The 20,061-nt window shown below is 39.7% G+C and overlaps 2 protein-coding genes across 5 annotated transcripts in view; one reads left to right on the forward strand and one right to left on the reverse strand.

The window, feature by feature from the left end:
- Window positions 1-20,061, forward strand: part of Siae (sialic acid acetylesterase) — a 100,459-nt gene that overhangs the window by 53,105 nt on the left and 27,293 nt on the right. For all 4 annotated transcript variants that reach the window (XM_041657466.1, XM_041657464.1, XM_041657467.1 and 1 more), the window contains 3 exons: window positions 9,120-9,280; window positions 10,943-11,158; window positions 14,769-14,930. In XM_041657466.1, coding sequence (XP_041513400.1) covers window positions 11,092-11,158; window positions 14,769-14,930 — 229 coding nt within the window. In that variant the 5' untranslated portion in view covers window positions 9,120-9,280; window positions 10,943-11,091. The remainder of the gene's footprint in view (window positions 1-9,119; window positions 9,281-10,942; window positions 11,159-14,768; window positions 14,931-20,061) is intronic.
- Spa17 (sperm autoantigenic protein 17) lies at window positions 189-10,916 on the reverse strand. Its single transcript, XM_041657469.1, has 5 exons — window positions 10,826-10,916; window positions 9,104-9,284; window positions 4,344-4,414; window positions 2,733-2,810; window positions 189-383 (listed from the first exon to the last, which is right to left on the reverse strand). The coding sequence occupies exons 2-5, from the start codon at window positions 9,255-9,257 to the stop codon at window positions 240-242; spliced, it is 447 nt and encodes a 148-aa protein (XP_041513403.1). The 5' UTR covers window positions 9,258-9,284; window positions 10,826-10,916; the 3' UTR covers window positions 189-239.

Here is a 20,061-nt window from a genome sequence, read left to right on the forward strand (position 1 = left end):
ATATATATGTAAGCTGGGGACAAGTAGAGATGATCCTCCTGGTCCCAAGGAAGTCTTCATGGGGTGTGTTTCAATGCCATGTTTACTAAACAAATGCTAATGACAGATTTTCACAACAGCAACAAATGCTATTCTACTACATCAAATCTCCCTTACTGAGGAAAAAATGACAATCACAACATTGATGGATTTGGATCACTTTTTCATGTTTTCTAGGGTGGGGGGTAAAGCCAGTATCCTCACTCGGCTTCCTCTCCTTTCTCTTGTTCCCTTTTATCTGACTTCATTTTCTTTACCTCTTCTCTGGCCACATGTCCCCGGAAGATGGATTGTATTTTGAGAGCAGCAAGCTCCTTTTCTCTTTCTTCCTCAGTGAACTCCTCCTTCATTGAAAGAAGAGAAAGTGAGACCCCTTTCCAGAATGCTGCCTCTTAGATGCCGTAGAAAGGAATGTATAGATTTAACTAATTTACAGATGCAACTATCTGAAGTCTGTTGCTTCCTGGGGGATTTTATACATTGTCACACACTGTGTATGTACCAAAGGCTACATGCCAAACGAGCATACATTCAGCTTGCTACTCTTCAATATGTCTTAATACAAGATCGTTGCCAACTTCTTTTCCCTTGTTTCTAGACAGCACCTATTTAATGTTTCCTGAGAAATAACCTTTTGTTCAGGGTGGGGAAGCAAGAATTATTGAAGTAAGTACTGTTCTGTGTTAACACCAGCATATGTGCTATTTTGAAGGAATTGTGATTATACAAGACTGATAAATGTTAATTCTAATTTCTAAATGTTTAGACAATTAAAACCACACATTTAGAGGTGGAGCACCAAAGAGAAAGCCAATTTACTATTAGTAAATTGGACTTATCAGGGTTGGTTAAACAGCGACATACAGTTTCTTCTTTTTCTTTTAAATTTAGGTATAATTTACAGATGGCAAAATTCATGGATCCTAAATGTAGAACTGAAAAAAATATGGCCCTCAATATATCTTTTTTAAGCTACGGAAACGATAAGTACACATTTTAAAAATCCTCAAGTTATCACTTGTAGTACAAGTTGAAACATTTTCACCTCCTCAAATCTTGCTCCTAAAAAGTACCCTTTATTGTAGGTTGCGTGTCTCTGTGTGTATTTGTGTATGTTTATACATCCTTATAAAATTTCTCTATCTGTGAGTCCATTTACATGAAGACACATTTGTTTTTCAGTTTAAAACAAGACCATGCTAATTGGAGTGCTCTATAGCTACTTTCCCCATGAAACAAGATATCTGGGCTCTTTCTTCTATGCTATTATTTCATATATAATTTTGCTCAGTTTTAAGGGGAGGGACATGGACATTGTGTTCCATTGTACTGAAATTTATTATTCAGTCAACTATTGATGGACCTTTGAGCTATTCAAATCTATTCACGCTATTTCATATTTCAAACTGAGTTAAGTTTAGCTCTTAAACTTTTAAATACAAATAGACAGGCATAAAATTCTTTGAGGTGATTCTCCAATATGGGCAAGTGAATTACTCTTAAGTTAAAAATCAATGGGACCATAACACAAACTTGTAGTAGCTTATAAAAGACAATCTACAAGAGAAGTAAGGAAATGGCTCTGCTTTTCTATATTCCCTGAATCCCTATTATGTCGGATGCCACTGTTAGATCATTTAGATTGTAGTAGTATTATTCTAGATTAGTTAAATAATGTAAGGAAAGGTTGGTGTAAAGTCAAGGACCCTGAGGTGCATATTCATTTTAGGTATCAATATTGCTAACTGAGATTCTAGGACATGAAACGGAACTCAAAGGTTTGAACTCTGACATTGTACAGAATGAATTCTTTTATGCAAAACCTTGCTTTTCTTTTTCCTTTTTTTAAAGGATGGGGTTACATTATGCAGCCTTATCCATCCTAGAACTAACTCTGTAAACCAGGCTGGCCTTGAACTCACAGAGATTAAAGGCATGCACCGCAGCCACCACCACCAGGCAAAGCCTGTTTTTTAATTAGTTTGGACTATGAAGAATACAGGTAATAATGTTCTGGTAAATGTTTAACTGGCTCTACAGGGAAATAATAGAACAAACAACATTGCCTTCCTAAAAGACCACCAAAACTCTGGTTTGTAGTGTTTACCTTGGTCTCAATACTTTTAGTATTTTAAGTTATCAAAATGATGTTTATTGCATTGTAGACAATTATCTCCAAGTAATGGCTTTAGCACACCACTGAATAGAAATAGGTAGTCTCTTTGAGGGTGGATTTTCCTATGTGTAGGAGGTTTGGACGTAGAATATCAAGGCAGGAAATTATTTCTATAGAAGATCTTGCAGGAAGTATGAGTAAGCCATACCGTGTAAGGCCATTTTATTTGGTAGTATGTAATTGTTTCCCTTTAGTTATCTCTAACCTTTGCCTTTGTGTGGTAGCAATGGCAACAAGTAGTGGAAAAATTCCCAAAGTAGAATATTAATATGAAAGATGAGAGGCAGTTCCAAGTTCATCTGTCTACCTCTTCCATGGAAAGATTTTCTGATCTAGATTTTTTAAAGGGAAGAATGCATTTATGAAAATAATCTGCTAGTTTATCACCAATGTTAATCATCTAGAAAGCATGATTTTAATTTCAAAAAGTGTGTTGATATATATTTTGTGCACAACTTTAAACTCATCGATGCCATTTTGGATAGCAATACATAAGTAAATGAAAAATACTACATACAAAGGCCGTAACTGGTGTTTCTTCATTAGCAGATGATTTGGCCATTTCTTCTTCACATTTCTCAGTTTGTTCTTGGTCCTAGAAAGAGATGAGAGGGCCACATAGGAACTGTTTTGAAGATAGAAAACTCTGGACCATACTGCATAAGAGAAACTTCAAGTTAAAGTACTGAGAAGCATTGGGGAATTAAAGATATATATATATATATTATATTTATCTTTAATATATATAGTATATGTATATTTAAATAATAATTTGTCTTGGAAGAAAGAAGTGAACAAAAACTCAAGGTATAAACCACCATCTCACACTAAAAATTGATTCAGTTTGGTAATAAATCTTAAGGATAGTTAAAAAAAGTTTATAGTTTCTACAATAGTAATAAAATAAAAGTCATTGTATTCCATACTATGAAGCCAGGTTGACTTTTTAATGACAATTATAAGTTAAAAACTCAGTCAGTATTACAGAAGAGAAGGGGATTTGGGAAGAGCAAGTAATAGAGGATGAATATGATCACCTTATGTGCATACATAAAGATGTTAGCCATTATTTTATGCAATCAACATACAATAATATATTAAATCAAGGAAGTGAGTTTCACTTTGGAAAAAGATATAAGCATAAAGGAGGAGCCAGCTCAGTCTGTTCTGACATGACTAATCCAGTCTTCTGCTAAACAGAAGCACTGCTAACTCACTGCCTTCAGGAAGAGAGTCTAACATAGAACATGGAAAATTGAGGATAAATAAATAAATAACATAAAACCATAAAAACCCAAAATAAAAGAAACTCCTTGAATTTTCTATGTGACACAAGGACTTAACATTTTCAATATTATCTCTTTGATTTAAGTAAAAAATATAAACGAACAAACCAAAAACTCATGCGTATAGATAATCAGGGTTAAACTACAAATAAAAGCAACAGACTCACACAAGCAGGTATAAATAAATGGATAGAAATTCACTTCTGAATGAAAAGTAACAGCTTCTACAAAAATATTTTGCAAATCTATTGGAGTACATTAAAGCCTGAACTTTGTCAATCTCTAAAATCTCTGTCAGAGTAACAACAGAGAAAATGGTGTTTCTTCAGCTCTCTAGAGTAGTATTCTAAAAAAATTTAATTTATTGTCATTTGTTGTTGTTGTTGTTGCTGTTTCGAGATAGGGTTTCTCTGTGTAGCCCTGGCTGTCCTAGAACTTGCTCTGCAGACCAGGTTGGCCTCGAACTCAGAGATCTACCTGCCTCTGCCTCTGAGTTCCAAGATCAAAGGCATGCATGATCATATTTAATTCAAATTAGTCTTTTTGTAACATGCAAATGGAAAAGTTGGACTAATAATGTTTTATTTTATGAAATATAATTTATGACTTATGATGCTCAATAAAGTTTAAACAATAAGAGATGAGAGTAATTCTGTGATATCATGTTCTTTCTCCTATTGGTCATCTTTAAATTTATGCTAAGTATCAGTAGTCAATTCAGATATTTTAGAAGATTATCTCTCATTATAAAAAAGTTTTAGTAAGCTATTAATAAAGCTTGACACACTTCTCGAAAGTTGGGGGAGACAATAGCCAAATCTGGTAGCTTCATAGGACTATACCTTGAATGCATGGTTGTTATAGAAGCGGTCCTCTAGCTTAGCCCCCCATTCTGCTGGATCAAAGTTGGTTTCTAAATAACAAAAATATTTTTATATTTATTTTGTGTTCATTACAGTGACTCTAGAACAATACAGGAATACAGGTTTCTTGTTTCAAATCATAGGTTCTTTACTGATAGCTGAAAATCTTACTGGCATTGAACAGCCCAGGGCTACAGGCATAAACAATTATTAAATATATGATGACTAGTTTAACACTGAGTGATCCTTTAGGGACATTTACTCACAAGAAAATGGTAAAGAAAGAACAAATGCCAATATTCAAGTGAACAGACACCAAAAGCATGCATTAACAACGCATAAAAGCATACAAAATATGGTTAAAGGATCAGGGAGTCTGGAAAAGTGAAAGATAAGGGAGGGTTTTCAAATGAAACACTATGTAGACAATTAACATAGACAAGAAGTATTTCTAGCCAAATATAATTTTCTTTAATTTTCTGTCATGAAGATTTCAAACTCCCAAAGTAGGATGTTCTGACAACCTCATGGGCACACTCCCTAGAGGCTACAATGGCCAATTCATGGCTTATCATTTTATCTCTACATATTCTTCTGGTTATTTTCCGGCCAACCCTAAACACCATATTAATTCATCTGTAAACATTTAAATTTGTAACTTTAAAATAGTCTTTAAAATATAAGCATGTACCATTACCATATCTGAAATATTAGCAGTTCCTTACAATCATCCTGCATCTAGCCTACTATCCAAAACTGTCTGTAATATCTAATATACTTAGGTATCTTGGTCATCAGAGCCCCAAAATGGACACACACTACCTTTTGTTATGCCTTTTAAAGAATTTTTAGTGGAAAATCCACCACCACCTTGTTTTTCTGTGTAATTTATTTGTTGATGCAGTTGGGCCAGTTTTCCTTTGGAATGTTCCAGTGCAGTTATTTCTGACGACTCCACTGGGAATTTTAACAGGGTCATTTGCCCTTAAATTCTCCGTAGTTAGAGTTGCAGGCTTCATCTGATTCAGATTTGATTGTTTTGGCAAGAATATTGATTGGTAGTGCTACTTAATCTCAGAAGATAAGTCATAACTTGCTCTCTCTAACCTTTAAATAATTTTTATGGGATCATGATGAGTGTTCCCTAACTTGTTTAGGGGTACAAAATGATAATGTTATAAATTAATCAGTACTTATTTTTGAGTGGATTCAATAAAGAAAACAGGCAACCATTTGGTTACCCTGAAATATGGCTCTTACAAAAAAGGTTACAGGTTTGATTCTCTCACCAGCTCTCTGAATAACCAGCTGGCTCCCAGAACTTTCCTGGGCAGTCTGACAATGATGAATTCTGTGACTGATTTTAGTATTATGATCTCACAAATATTTAGTAACCTGGGTGAATTCTGGTCCACGGAGTTTTATTATTTTTTCTTAATTCTTTCTTTGTCCAAAATCTGGTTAGTGGTAGCTTATCCAGGTGCTTGGATGCTCCTCAGGTCTTTGCTAGCATCCCTAGAAATCGTTAGGAGCTTATTTCCTGGGATGGAAAGATGGCCAGCCTAGTCTTACATATTTATCCCATGTGTATAGAACTGCAAGTCTGACTCATGGGAATTGGTATTCAGGGATGATAATATAGGGGACAGATGTCCACTAACATTTGGTTAGTCATGATTTTGAGTTTTCAAAATCTACCAAAAATGACTTTCATTAAAAAACGCATTTTAAAATAGTGCATACATGCATGAGTATGTGAGTGCATGCTCTATATATGTATGGGCACGGACATGCTATGGCACATGATTGGAAGTCAGATGGCAAATTTCAGGAGTCTGCCTGGTCTTTCCACAATGTGGGTCGTGGAAGTTGAACTCTAGTTTTCTGGCTTTTCACCAGGTGCCTTCACTCTCTGAGCTGCTTCCATTTTAAAAGAGAAAAGATCACATTGCTATTTCTAAATTCAAGATTACATGGTTTTATTAAACTATCTATAAAATTATATCTTCTTACACTCCAAATTTTATTTCCAATAAGACTAGCATACTTGCTTGATTTATTCTTTAATATACAGGTCAAAGTTTCTGGAATAACTCTACATATTAGTCAGCTTTTATCACTGTCACAAATACCTGATATAAAAAAGGTAAGGTCTACGTTGGTTTACAATTTGAGATATTAGTTAAAGACTGTTTTGCTAGCACAAAAATTTTAAAAAGCAAAACAAAACACCTAATATGTATATTTGGGTTGTTTTCATAATGCTGTAATGAAAAGTGCAGAGGTTCAACTTCTGGGCTGCAGGTTAAACAAATATGGAATTTTGGCATATGTTGCAAAATTCCTTTCCTTTAGACTTTATATTACATATTTAGTAGGAATGGGTATAAGGGCTTATTTCTCTGAGCTGTATCTACAAACCATACTGTCAAAGTGTCGACTTTCTGACAGTACGATGCAGGAGTAGGTGATGGCAGTTCAGTGTAATTTCTTCTATTTTTCTTTGTGTGTGTGTGTGTGTGTGTGTGTGTGTGTGCGCGCGCGCCTATGGAAACAAAGAAGAAGTCAGATTCCCTGGAACTGTAGTTACAGGCAGTTGTGAGCCTCCAGAAGTGGGTACTGTTATCTGAACTTGGGTCCTCTGCAAAAGCATTAAGTGCTCTTTACCCCTATACCATCTCTCCATCCCTAGCTGAGTGACATTTTGATTTGAATTGCTATTATGGGCCAGTCTGACTACACTTTCATGTTAAGGGCTATCTGTGTTTACCTCTGTGTGAACTGTTTGTTGGTATCTCCTGGTATACATATGTTACAACACAATATTTTTACAAGCTGTTTATTAGGTTTATTAACTTACTGGTATGCAAATTGCAAGCATTTTTTCTTAGTTTGCTATTTGCGTTTTTGTTTTCTTCATGGTGCTTTGCCACATACAAGTTTGCTTTTTATATTGTCAATTCTATCAATCTGTTTCCCCGTTGTATTTGGATTTGAAGCAACGAAGGCAACTTAGCAAGCAAGATGTTTTCTCCTAGCATCTATATGGTTTCTATTTCATGTTTAAATTTGGAGTCAGGTTATAATTTATTTGGATGTATGCCATAAAGAATTGATGCTATTTTGTTTATCCATTTTTATCTCACATCATTTAAGAAGTTCATTTTCCCTACTGATTGGAGAGACCACTTACATTGTATATTAACAGGTTTCCCACACAAAAAATGGAGCCTAGTAACCATCTATGAAAAATGGTGGCAAGGGATTCTTGCAATGTGGGAGACTGGATGAGAAACCTACAATCGTTTATTTTGCCTTTGCTTGGGAAGGCTAAATTCTTACACTGTGTCAGTTGGAAATTCATGTGTAGTTGATATAGGAGGAAGTGGGTGTGGTGGTTAAATTTTTTCAAAGGTTTTAGTCATTTGTTTATCAGAGAGCTTGCATTCTGAGGCCATTCGTCATCAATTGTTTTTATTACTATGACCTGGTAACAATGACTCAAATATGATTTTAGTGGTATGTTCCTGAGTTCTAAAGTTAAACAAATGACCATAGATTTTTACTGCATGAATTTGCAAAATTACTGTTATAATAACAAAATTCTTGTTCATAAAACTACTACTTTTAATCAAACATGTTTAATAGCCTTTCCCCACTAACGTTGCAGGCTGTGCACCCTGACTAGATATGGGACAGATCGGCAGTAATCAGGAAATTGGTGAAATTTTGAGTTCTTCAAAGGCAGGATCATAATGGGCAGGGGAGGAGCTGTTTGTGTGTATGGGAGTTGTTTTGATTCTTGCCTTGCTCTGGGTTTCTTCTCTTTGTAAAATGATTTACAAAAGAACGTCTGTTTGGTTGGGGCTATTTCTAGTCTCCTTTGCCCAAAGTAATGATAACAAAGCTTATATAACAGGATTGTTTGAGGCAAAGAACAGGTTTTCAGTACAAAGTTACGATTGTAACAGTCCTCTTTGACCACTGGGCCAGACCTTCATAGTCATGAATCTTCAAGGTTGGGATCTGAAGATTGTCTTTATGAAAGGGAATGTAGGAACTTCACTTTGGCTTGAAATCAAAAAGTCACTATTAGCATGGACCCTAGTCTCTATGTAGGAAGGGACCTGGAGAGCATAGAGAATGTAAATTCCCTTCCCCAACTGGCAATCCACTTGCCAAAGCAGTTTGTTTCTGTGTCTTCGTTGAAGAACAGTTTCATATACCCCAGAAAAAACTAATTTACTTAATCTAAAGAGTGTTGAAATATTTTTATAACACTTATAATACTTTCAAATGAGAGGAATCAAAATTTAAAGAAAGCCACAAATTATCCTCCCAGGAAGAACAGACAGTCAGCTAACAGAGATGCATAGGAGCAGGCCCGCCTCCTTCAACACCCTGGGTGTGAGAAAGGCAGCGAGCGTGGCCTGGGGAGTGAACCGGTACAGACTGTTTCCAACAGCAAGAACCTGTCTCATAAAGGCTTTCTGCACAATCAACACGATCTTAAGTTTTTGTTGTTGTTATTCTTCTCTTTTTTGTGTATGTGTATGTTTTTGTGTTCCCATGTGTGTGGGTACATGTGTGTGTGTGTGTGTTGAGGGTGTGTGAACGTGTGTTTGCATATGTATGGAGATCACAGGCTGAAGACAGGTATATTCTTCAATTGTAAGTTTTACCATAACAGAATGCTTAGTTAATTTAAAAATTCCTATTTTTTTTTTAAAAGAGCTTACTCTCTCTTTTTTCTAGAAGGTTTTCAAAATACGCTGCGGCAAAAGCTGGTATATTCTCCGGTTGCTCCCTCAGAATCTCCCGTGTCAGCCCTTCAAGAAGATTTCCAAATCCTTGTGGAATTCGGTAGTGGGTGTTGGAGAAAGGAATCGACATCTCCTTGGAAAGAATTGCCTATGGTACCTGAAGATTTAGTTAAAAGTATCTAATTTTAATGTGTCTAATTTAAAGTACATAATCACAGCTACAACAAACCAACTCACAACACAACTCAAATTATTTCACAGACACACACATTTTGGACTTTAAAAAGAAAAGTTCATACAATCCAGGCCTGGTGGTGAACTACCTCAGTAGGTAAAGATAGCCTGGAAAGAAATCCCTGCAATCCACATTGTGGAAGGCGAGAATTGACTCCCACAAACTGTTCCAGAGGCAGGCTGTGTCCCCCCATACAGACATTCGCACTCAATAAATGCAAACACAATTCAACCCTCTAAGTCTACCCATTTCTTTTGGAGTTTTTAACTCTATCACGAATCACTGGATTTTTGTTTTGTTTTTCCTTTTGAGATAAGGTGTCTCTACATAGCCCTGGCTGTCCTGTCTCCCAAGTGGTGGGATTAAAGGCGTGTCACACCACAGCCCGAGAATTATAGTATTATAAATGCAGATCCACTACTTTGGACAAATCACTCTTTTTAGAGAGCCACAGTTTTCCCTAGATATTAAGTACTTTGTCTTCCTGTCCTTACAAGGTGAGGTTGCTTTTGCTAGCCGGCAATATTTAAGAGACAGTGGTTGCTGGGAAGCTCATATAGTCCTGTTTACATTGCTAAGAAGAAACCGTTTAAAGTTTAAAATTAAAAAACAAACAACTGGTCAGCTGGGGGCGGGGGAGCACTCCTCTGATCCCAGTAATTGGGAGACAGGTGGGCAAATCTCCGAGTCTGAGGCCAGTCTAATCTACAAAGCAAGTCCAGGACAGTCAGGGTTACACAAAGAAACCCTGTCTCGGGAGGGAGGGACCCCAAAAGCAACCCCCCCAAAAAAACTAGCCTTGGTTGCAGAAATTATTATAATTTGTTGAATAAAATTTCACTTTCTTTTTCAGCCCCCACTTCTGAAGCATAGCCTATAAAGTCTTCAAGCACCTCTGTATTCTAGGTATTCTAGGGTAGGGCTGAGAAAGAGAGGTCGTGGTTTTGGAAGCCAGCCTTTGAAGTTTGGTGAAGTCTTATTTCCTGTGTTTGCCTGGCCTTGTATTTTGTAATTCAAGGGCTGGTGGCTGAAAGGTGACTGACAAAGAGAGGGCTGGGTCACTGAGTAAAGACAGCTTGGGGATTGGGTTCTTTACCCTGAGAGGCACAAAGGGGCGCTGGGAGGGGTCTAGGCGGGAGGACTTGAGGTTTAACGATGCCTAACCTTAGAGAGTCTTCCTTCTCTCTTGTGGGCGGGAACAGGAGATTAAATACTGAATTTTTGAGGACTGTGAAAAGCCCTAAACCGGGCGGGGAAGCGAGGGTGGTAGAGGGGGAAGACGGGTCAAACCATGGGCGGGACGTCGACGACCTAACGTTCCAGATTCTCCAAGAAAGGGCTTTCCGGGCTCCCTATCCGCTCTAGGGGTTGCGGGAGTGTAGGGAATGCCGAGAGACTAGGCCACACGACGAAAAAGGCGAAGCCTCCACGTTGGAGAGGGAATGGGGGGGAAACTGCCTCACCTCTTCTTTCTCTTCAAGCTGGTGCGGATGGTTCCAGTTGTTTTATCTCGTTGCTGGGTAACCGTTTTTTTTTATTTTTTTTTGTTTTTTTTTTTTTAAACTACGGCGGCCGGGAAGGAGAGGGCCCGCTCCTTGCCGAGGATGGTTTCGCGTACTGAAGACTCGAGGGTGGGGCCCCGCCCACCACACAGAGATCACGCCCCCGTCCCCGCCCCTGCCTAGGGCCTCTTCCTGAGTCCAGCGCTTTGACACGAATTTCCGCAAGCATGGTTGCCCTGGGGTCTGTGTATGGTCTGCTGCTGCTCATAATCGTTCGAGCCAGCAGAAGTGCAGGTGAGGTGACATGACTCTGCGGGACCCTTCCCTTTCAGATCCTCTGCAGGATCTTGGCCCTCCTTCCCTCTCAAAGTCTGGTTTGAGTCAGAACTGGTCTTTTCCTACCTAGGCCCTGGGTGAAGGTGAAGGTCCTGCTGGGCGGTCAGCTGCCTTTATCCCCACCCACCCACGGTCCTTCACTTAAAGCATTGGGGGCAAAGGGACACTTCGGTTTATCAAGTTGGGGAGGCTCCTATGTGCCCAGACCGAAGCCTTTAGGAGAGCTCTGAGAGAAGGGGGCGAAGCTAGTTAGATAATATTTGGAAACAGGTGACTGAGTCATCCAAAATACTTCAGCTCCTGCCCCCACAGTGGTACCCTTGGGGAGGGCTTCTATCGGAATGGGTGCCTTGAGGGAATTAAATTTTACTAGTTTAAGTGGTTATTAGGTCTAAGAAATGCAACCCCCTCACTAGTGCAGAATAATTTAAGGTTCAGCTCTGAATTTTGGTGCAGCTTAGAGAGATTGGTGGAGGGAGAAGGCTCATTGCCCTGGGGACAGGGGGAGGCTAACTCACACTGGTCATTCTGTAGGGCAGAGTTTGTCATCTGACTAATCCAGACTGGACATTGCCTCTCAGCAAGGAGGTGCCTGATGATAGGAATCTGTCTCAAAGTAAATCTTTGAGAATCTTCACTCAAAGTGATAGTTAAAGCTGGATCCACCCACCCTTTTTCTTATTTGGATCACTGAAAGAGTGAACCCCAAACACTGTCAATAAATGAAATTTGGGGGGGTTGGGATTATAGCTCAGCAGTAGAGCTCTTGGCTAGAATGCTAGGAATTTGGATTTTGTTTACCACAGTAAAAAGAAATGAAGGTTGAAGTGAGAAGAAAAGGCTTGTTGGTGTTCCATCTAAGCACAAGACATCAATGGCCTTTCAGAGTTTCAAAGCTGTAGTTAGCGGTCTCTCCCATTTCTTGTCTCTCTCATGATCCTGGAAACCTATCAGAGGAGGTGGGGAGAAGGTAAAGACAGTGGAGTTTTCCTCTTAGTTATTTTTCTTAAGGTCTGTCACATTTAATATCACTATTTTATTTCCTTTGGGTCATATTACATGACCTTGGTTGCTCTTGCCATTCATTGGTGCTCTAGAGTTCTCTCCCTTCTTCCTGGCATATCCTAAGGTCTTTCTTTTAACTCTCTCCTTTTGCTCATGTTTATAATGTAACAAAAAGTTACACTTCACAATGAGGGTCCCTATGAACTCACCACCCAGTGTGAGAGCGACTGCCAGAGTACTCCTCATTAGTACCTCAGCTGGGTTCTCATCAGAGGTAACCACTGTCCGAAAACTTTTGCTGGTCTACTTGTAATGATTGCTTCTTCCCCACAGCTCCCGTTCTCATTTTCCACTTCAGTTCTCAAATGAAGAGAGAAATCCAGCACCTTTAAAAAAATTCATTTTGACTATGCCTGGTTGTTTGAGATGCGTGACTCTTTTCCGTCCGTTTCTGGTCCTCAGTGTCTTTCACATCTGTCCAGCTTAGAATGTGAACTTTGTGAGGGTAGAATATATAATTTTTCTTTACACTATCATCACGATCTAACTGAAGCAAAAAGGAAATTATTCCTTCAGAATTAGATGACATGGATTCTAATTCTATCATAAACTACCTTCTGAGGCCAGTCAAGGAAATGACTGTCTCCAGTATCTTCAGCACTCCGTTACATGTGTAACTTCCTAGTAGGTTGCAAAATCCCCAGCAGCCAGACTTTTTAATCTATTATTGGTAGTATTTTCCCTCCACCGTTACAGCCTCAGTGTGTAAAATAGTGCCTGGCACACAGTAGGTATCAAGAGATATTTGTTGACTTCACAGCTATTCTTAAAAATTGCTTAATCTATTTGTGTCCTAGTTCCTTGGTGGGTAATGTGTTTAAATCTCTTGATCAGTCAGTAACACAATTATACTATTATTATAAAGTATTTTCCACCTCTAAAATTCTTTTGCTCATCCTAAAGCCATTCGCAGAGACATTCTATAAATGCGTGTTGGCAAACACAGACTGGCTTGAAAAGGCATTTCCCAGCCTGTGGACAGACTACTGGCTGCATACTCCAGTTCGTAAACAACGTTTTCTTCACTCAGTTCCTCTAACTCCAGCCCTCTCTCTACTTAGTTCTTATTTATGCCTTTGCTTTTCAGCTTTTGTTCTGTATCCACCCGAGACAGGGCCCTCCCACACATATGCCTCCCGGTTTCCCCAGCAGGCCGCCAGCCTGCTTATGCAATTCTGGGATGTTGTGGTTCTAGAGTGTTTTGCTCATGGTACACGCATCGTGAGCTTGTTAAGCCTTCTGGATGATCTTTGATTGTCGTGGAGGCTTCATGATCAAATGAACTCCTGAGTGAGAAAGAGAGCTGAGGATTTTTAGGGACTTGTCTGGTATTCTAAGAGCAGTATAAATAGGCCACCAAGCTTGTGAGGAGACCCCGTTAGCTCTACTGACCTGTTAAGTATAGCCTAAGGGGCCTGCCATCTTTTGTAGCTTCCAGGGAGGAAAATGTCAGCTTTGTTTGTTAATTCTAATTCTCTTTCCTGCCTATCATGCTTATTAAAAAAAATAAACCTTAATTTTGTTAATTATTTTCTTTGGAGGATTTAAAAAAATCTTTTCTGTTGAGACAAATTGGGATGTAAGTTTTATGATTTTCCTAGTTAAATTTCTGTGAGCTCACTGGGATCATGTGGATCAACGCTTGTTATTTAAAAAGTACTTCGATATAGGCTATGAGTAAAAATAGAAATGATCTCGTTAAAGTGAATTCTTATTCAGTCTTCTTAGTGACTCTTAGCACAGCATCCAATATGCAAGCATGCCTCCTCTTTCTTTTGCCTGTGAAATGGTGACGAGACATTTTCTCTGAGATTTTAACCTTCTGTCTCTCCATGATCTTAATTTTGTGTCCCTAATTTATCTGAATTTCTCAGGGAGATTTGTCACCGTCATAAGCGTGCTATCCCGGGTCATCAAAAAACAATCAAAAATCCCCCAAACCCAGACAATAACGATGGCAACAATGCGTGCTGAGAGGAATGATGTGAAGGGATTTGGCAGTGGCAGGATGGAAGATGGGCACGGCATTAGAGAGGCTATGCTGGAGACAGGCATCACTCTTCCTTCCTAGCTCCTAGGAGTGGGCACAGTGACGGAGAGTTGGGGAAGGAAGTGGTTTGGTTTTCTTATAAACACCATCTGTGAGGTATGTGCACGGTTCGGTTCACTTTTAGTGATTAGGAAGAAAAGTTAAGTGTTAGAGCCAAGTTTTAGAGCAAGGGCGTGTTGACCAAGAGCTATGAAGGGGAGGGAAGGAGAGTGTGTACATTGGTTGTTGTCCTGGACCCTAAGTTTTCCTTAATGATCATGTTATCCTGTGATGCACATTGTTGGAAACTGTCCTTATTATGTTGTTATTTAGTTAAGAGCAGCACAGTCTAGTTTTGGAAGATTACAAGGCTCGCGTAGACTCATATTCTTTTGTATAAGGACTGTATGTTACTTCCACTTGATGCTCAGTCTCTCTGATGATAGTCTCCTACATGTTTGCCAACATTTTTAGGTGTTGGTTTTCGCTTTGCCTCATACATCGATAATTACATGGTGCTGCAGAAGGAGCCTTCAGGGGCAGTGATCTGGGGCTTTGGTACACCTGGAGCTACAGTGACAGTGACCTTGTGCCAAGGTCAGGAAACCCTCACTAAGAAAGTGACCAGCGTGAAAGGTAAGGCAGCCCATTTTCTCTTCAGTTGTTGTCTTCTTCTGCCACCTGCTGGATTATCTGAAAATGAATGCTTATAGTTCCAGCTCAGGCTGTCAATCCATCCATCCATCCATCCATCCATCCATCCATCCATCCATCCATGCATCCAACCATAAAAGCTATTTTATTTGACTATTTACTATGTGAATAGGCACCGAAGATACCACAAATGGTAACAAGGCTCAAAGGGTTTGCTAAGGACTTTATTGAGCAGAACAGATTATGCAGAAGTTTGATGAACACTGATAAATTATCTGTGGAGTTCTATGAGATACAGAAGAGAGGCATATACCTCAGCGTGATTTCTATGGAAAAGATGCCAATGAAGATGATATTTGAGCTGAATCATACATGCCAGAGAGGCAGTCCTAGATTCGAGAGAGATGGCTCAGTGGGTGAGAGCTTTTGATGCTCCTGCAGAGGACCTGGGTTCAGTTCCCAGCCCTCACACTGGGTGACTCATAAGGCCCTGTAAACTCCAGCTCCAGGGGATCTGATGCCCTCTTCTGTTTACTCTGGGCACCTACATATACATGGTACACATGGACACACACACACATGGACACACACACACACACAATTTCTTAAAAAGTTTTAAAAAAAAAGAGTCAATTTGGAGATCTGCTAAATAACTTTGGCTCTAGAGTTCATGGGCTAGGTTCTGATTCTGACTCTGTCATTTCTGGGTATATAATTTAGACATATCAAATATTTAAGTGACAGTGTGTTTTCCATGTATAAAGTAGAAGTGGTACTAATTATTAATGGATGATAATGAGGAGTAAATACATAAATTAGTTAAAACAGTGTTTGGCACATTAACTTGGGTGGATATTATTGTTACTATTACTGTTGCTATTATTTACTCAGTTATTCCAATATTTATTATCTACTATGTGCGAGGTACTGGTGTTAAGGTGATACATAAAACTGATTTAGCCTCTCCGTTAGTGAAGCCTGAAGGTTAGGGAAGGCAGGAAAATAAAGAATACTTATAGCTATGTGAGATGTGCACCACAATAAGGAAGGATAGTGTGTGTGTGTGTGTGTGTGTGTGTATGTGTGTGTGTATGTGTGTGTGTGTGTATGTGTGTGTATGTGTGTGTATGTGTGTGTGTGAGTGTGTGTGTGAGTGTGTGTGTGTGTGTGAGTGTGTGTGTGTATGTGTGTGTGTGTGTGTGTGTGTGTGTGTGAGTTTAGCAGGGTAATGGACTTAGTTTAAGACTTGTCTTGAAAGAGGAGGCACAAGTCCTGGATACAGGGGTAGGAGACCATGTGTAACACTGGAGAATTGCCGTGGAGGTATGTTGTTCTGGGACACTGGGCTAAGTGACTGGTGGTGGATGACGGTAGATGGGACAGCATAGAGGCTTGTATCTTTGCTAAAGCACATAAGTCATGGATCTGTAGATTTTAAGCAATAAAAACACACAAGCAGATCAAAAGGGTTTGACAGCCATCAGATAGGGCTGGTAGAGCTGTGGGCAGACTCTTATGATATGATATGCAGATGTTCACAGTGAGGACTTGAGAGTATGGCTGTGGGGATGAAGGCTCAAGGTGAGAGTAAAGAGGTCTCTGGAGAAGGGATAAGGATGTCCAAGAGTGGATTCTGGGGACCAAGCTCAGGTCCTCTACACGAGCAGCATGCACTCTTGACTGCTGAGCCAGCCTCCAGTCCCTATTTGTGGTTTGTGAGATGCACTGAAAGTAAAGAATTCCAAGACTGCTGTGATTTCTGCCTAGTCTGTCCTCAAATATGTTATGTAGCTGAGAATTACACTGAGCTTCTGGTCCTTTTTCTTCTGTGTCCTAAGGCAGCAAAGTGTGGGTCATGACCCCTTTGACCCTTTCACAGGTCGCCTAAGACTATCAGAAATATCAGATATTCTCACTATGATTCATCACAGCAGCAAGATTACATCCAGGAAGTGGCAACAAAAATAATCTTATGATTGGGGTCATCACAATATGAGGAACTGTATTAAAGGGCCGCAGTCCTAAAGGATGGGAGTGTAGGCATGAACCATCATCACACCTGGTTTATGCGGTGCTGGGGAGTGAATCCGGAGCTTTGTGCGTGCTATGCAAGTTCTCTATCAACTCAGCTATATCCCCAGTCTCCTTTTTGAAAGCATATGAAATAGTGGGTCTCATTATTGGCATTTTATGCATAGGTATCATTATATTTTGCTCACATTCACTTCTTTACCCATCTTCCACCTCCTGACTCTAACTGCTTGTCTCCTTTCCCCCTCCAAGTAGTCCATTCTGCCTTCATGTCTAGTATTATGTTGAATATATTTTATTTAAATCTAGATTATTTGTGATAGATGTGATATTTGTCCTTGTCTGACTTATTTAGCTTAATATGATGCTTTTCTATTTTATCCATTTTCCTTACAAATGATATAATTTCATTCCTTTTTATGTCTGAGTAAAAATCCATTGCATGTAGGTACATAACACATTTTCTTCTTTATCTATTGATGATATCTGGGCCGATTTTTTATCTTGGCTATTGTGACTAGTGCCTCAGAAGCATAGATGTGTAAGTATCTCTGTGATGTGCTGGTTTATCTTCATTCAGGTATATACTCTGGAATTTACCTGCAGGTATAGCTGGATCACACGGTCATTTTACTTTTAATTTTTTGAACATATTAATCTTCTTTTCTTCTTTCTTTCTTTCTTTCTTTCTTTCTTTCTTTCTTTATTTATTTATTTATTTTTTGAGACAGAGTTTCTCTGTGTAGCCCTGGCTGTCCTGGAACTTACTCTGAGAACCAGACTGACCTCAAATTTAGATAGAGATCCACCTGCCTCTGCCTCATGAGTGCTGGGTTTAAAGGTGTGTGCCACCATCGCCTGGCTAGAGCATATTAATTTTCATGGATACTTAGTCAGCTTATGTTCCCATTAGTAGTCTATAAAGGTTCCTCACCGGCTTTTGTTGTCACTTTTTTTCTTAATGATGGCCGTTGTGACTGAGGTGAATAGACTTTCCGCCTTCGTAAAATAATCTAGTCTCAACAGGGACGTTTCACCTCTCCTCTGCTGCAGAACTATTGATTGAAAGAAGGTCATAGGTTCTTTTTGCTCTGGAGCAGGGAGGATAATACAAGCTTGTAACTTTAGAACCTGCTCTAAGGTATGTATGCCACAACATGCTATAGTTTATATGATTTTCATAAGCAGCTTTACTGACATAAAGTGTTCAGTTTTTATTTTGTTCTTATTTGGTGGTGATAGATTTGCATTTTAAGCTATAGACTGAATGTCGGTAGTAAGGGATGGTTCAGGCAGCAAGGTTTTCACCTTTGTGCCACATTTAAAAGCCACATGATCACGTTACAGCCAATGTAGAGTCAGGTTCTGTGTGGAGAAGTGAAGAGAGCCGCTTCTTTTAGCCCTACGTGTTCCTCTTGAGAAGATAAAAGGCCTTGGATATCCCACCCCCTTCTTGGTATTGGGCACAGTGACCTGCAAAATAATTAATATTTGATATGACTAATAAGAAGAAAGGAAAGAAAATATTTTATGATTAATCATGTCTTTACACACGTTATTTTCATTTTGTCCTTTTGATGGTGGTTTCCATCTTGAGGCTGGAGTTATCTGGGGAAAATGGAGAGAAAAGGGAGATAGGGAATTCTTTCTTCGCGTCTGTCCTTGGCTGTCATATTCAGATCAGTAGTTAGGCAAGCCATGAGACATGCTGTTACATGTGAAAACATAGAGCCCTTGCCAGTGTGCCTGGCTTTCTTCTCAGCATAACCCAGGGTTGGAGTTCATTTTTGTCATTTACTTGATGGGGTGCTTGGCAAAATGTAAGCAGGCTAAGAAGCTGTATGATGAAGCAAGGAGATCAGTCTTCCTAGATGGTAGAAGAAAAAAAATGTAAGGATGCAGAATTAAGGAAGGTCTTACTGCACTGAAAATGAAAACTTAGAGAAGCGTGGGGGGGGTGGGGGGGTGGGGGGCAGGACTGGCACGAGAGGTAACAAGGTAGCAAATGACGATTGCCCAGCAGGCAAGGCCAGAGCAACTGTGGGTCAGAAGACCAAGAACCAGCAGAAAGCCCATTGGATGCTAGATGAGTTATGGTCTCTGGCTCAGATTTTCTGTCTGTACCCATTCTAGCAGACTTGATGGGTGAACAGACTTTCTAAAAGCTCGTAAGTGGCCTGTGGCTTGCTCCCCATCAGCAACCTGTTCGGAATTGAGAGTGCCAGGACTAGCCAGTTCTCCTTGTGAAACACGGTGGCTTCTGACTTTAGAATCCCACCCTTGGTCTAAGACATCACAGAGGCTGCACTCTTTCCTGCAGGCAGTATCCACACAGAATCAGATCCTATAGCTTGTGAGTCATCTCTTGAATGGGCGTTCCCATCAGTGAATTCACTGCTGTGCAATAAGTTTCTCCTGCTCTGTTGCCCAATACAGCATTGGGTCAGGGCTTATTTTTCATTTTCTTAAATAAGAGAGGGAAAACACTAGAAACTCAACGATTTTAGCTAGCCAAGATGGAGGCTTTTTGAGAGATTGAAGACAGGTTTCTCTGGTACAAAGGATTTTGAGATCAGAGCTCAGCCTCCAGGTTCGGTTTTCCTCAGGTTCTAGGCCCTCCCAGTAGTCTCTCTACTATAGTGGAGAGTAAAGATGGTGGCGCTGTTTTGCCTCTTCTCCTTCCTATCTTTTTGTTGTTGGACATTGTCTTAGTCAGGGTGTCTGTTGCTGTGAAGAGACACCATGACCACGGCAACTCTTACAAAGGAAAACATTTAAATGGGGCTGCTTACAGGTTCAGGGGTTTAGTCCATTATCATTATGGCAAGAAGCATGGTGGCACACAGGCAGACATGGTGCTGGAGAACGAGCTGAGAGTTCTGTATCTGGATAGGCAGGCAGCAGGAAGAGAGAGCTACTGGATCTGGCTTGAGCATTTGAAACACCAAAGCCCATCCGCAGTGATACAGTTCCTCCAATAAGGTCACACCTAATGCCTCTTCCTAAGCATTCACATATATGAGCCATGGGGGCCAATCTTATTCATATCACCGTAGATAGTGACACTTGTTAGAAGTGCTGG

The sequence above is a fragment of the Microtus oregoni genome, unplaced genomic scaffold, assembly GCF_018167655.1.
Source record: "Microtus oregoni isolate MIOR12 unplaced genomic scaffold, Mior012 000008F_ref0000371, whole genome shotgun sequence".
NCBI lineage: Eukaryota > Metazoa > Chordata > Mammalia > Rodentia > Cricetidae > Microtus > Microtus oregoni.

Excerpts from the sequence above, each read along its gene's own strand:
- Spa17 (XM_041657469.1), bottom strand. The coding sequence starts at position 9,257 with ATGTCGATTCCTTTCTCCAACACCCACTACCGAATTCCACAAGGATTT. Across the intron at positions 2,811-4,343 it reads ATAACAACCATGCATTCAAG|GACCAAGAACAAACTGAGAA; the intron begins GTATAGTCCTAT and ends ATCTCTTTCTAG. Across the intron at positions 384-2,732 it reads AAACACCAGTTACGGCCTTT|GAGGAGTTCACTGAGGAAGA; the intron begins GTATGTAGTATT and ends CTTTCAATGAAG.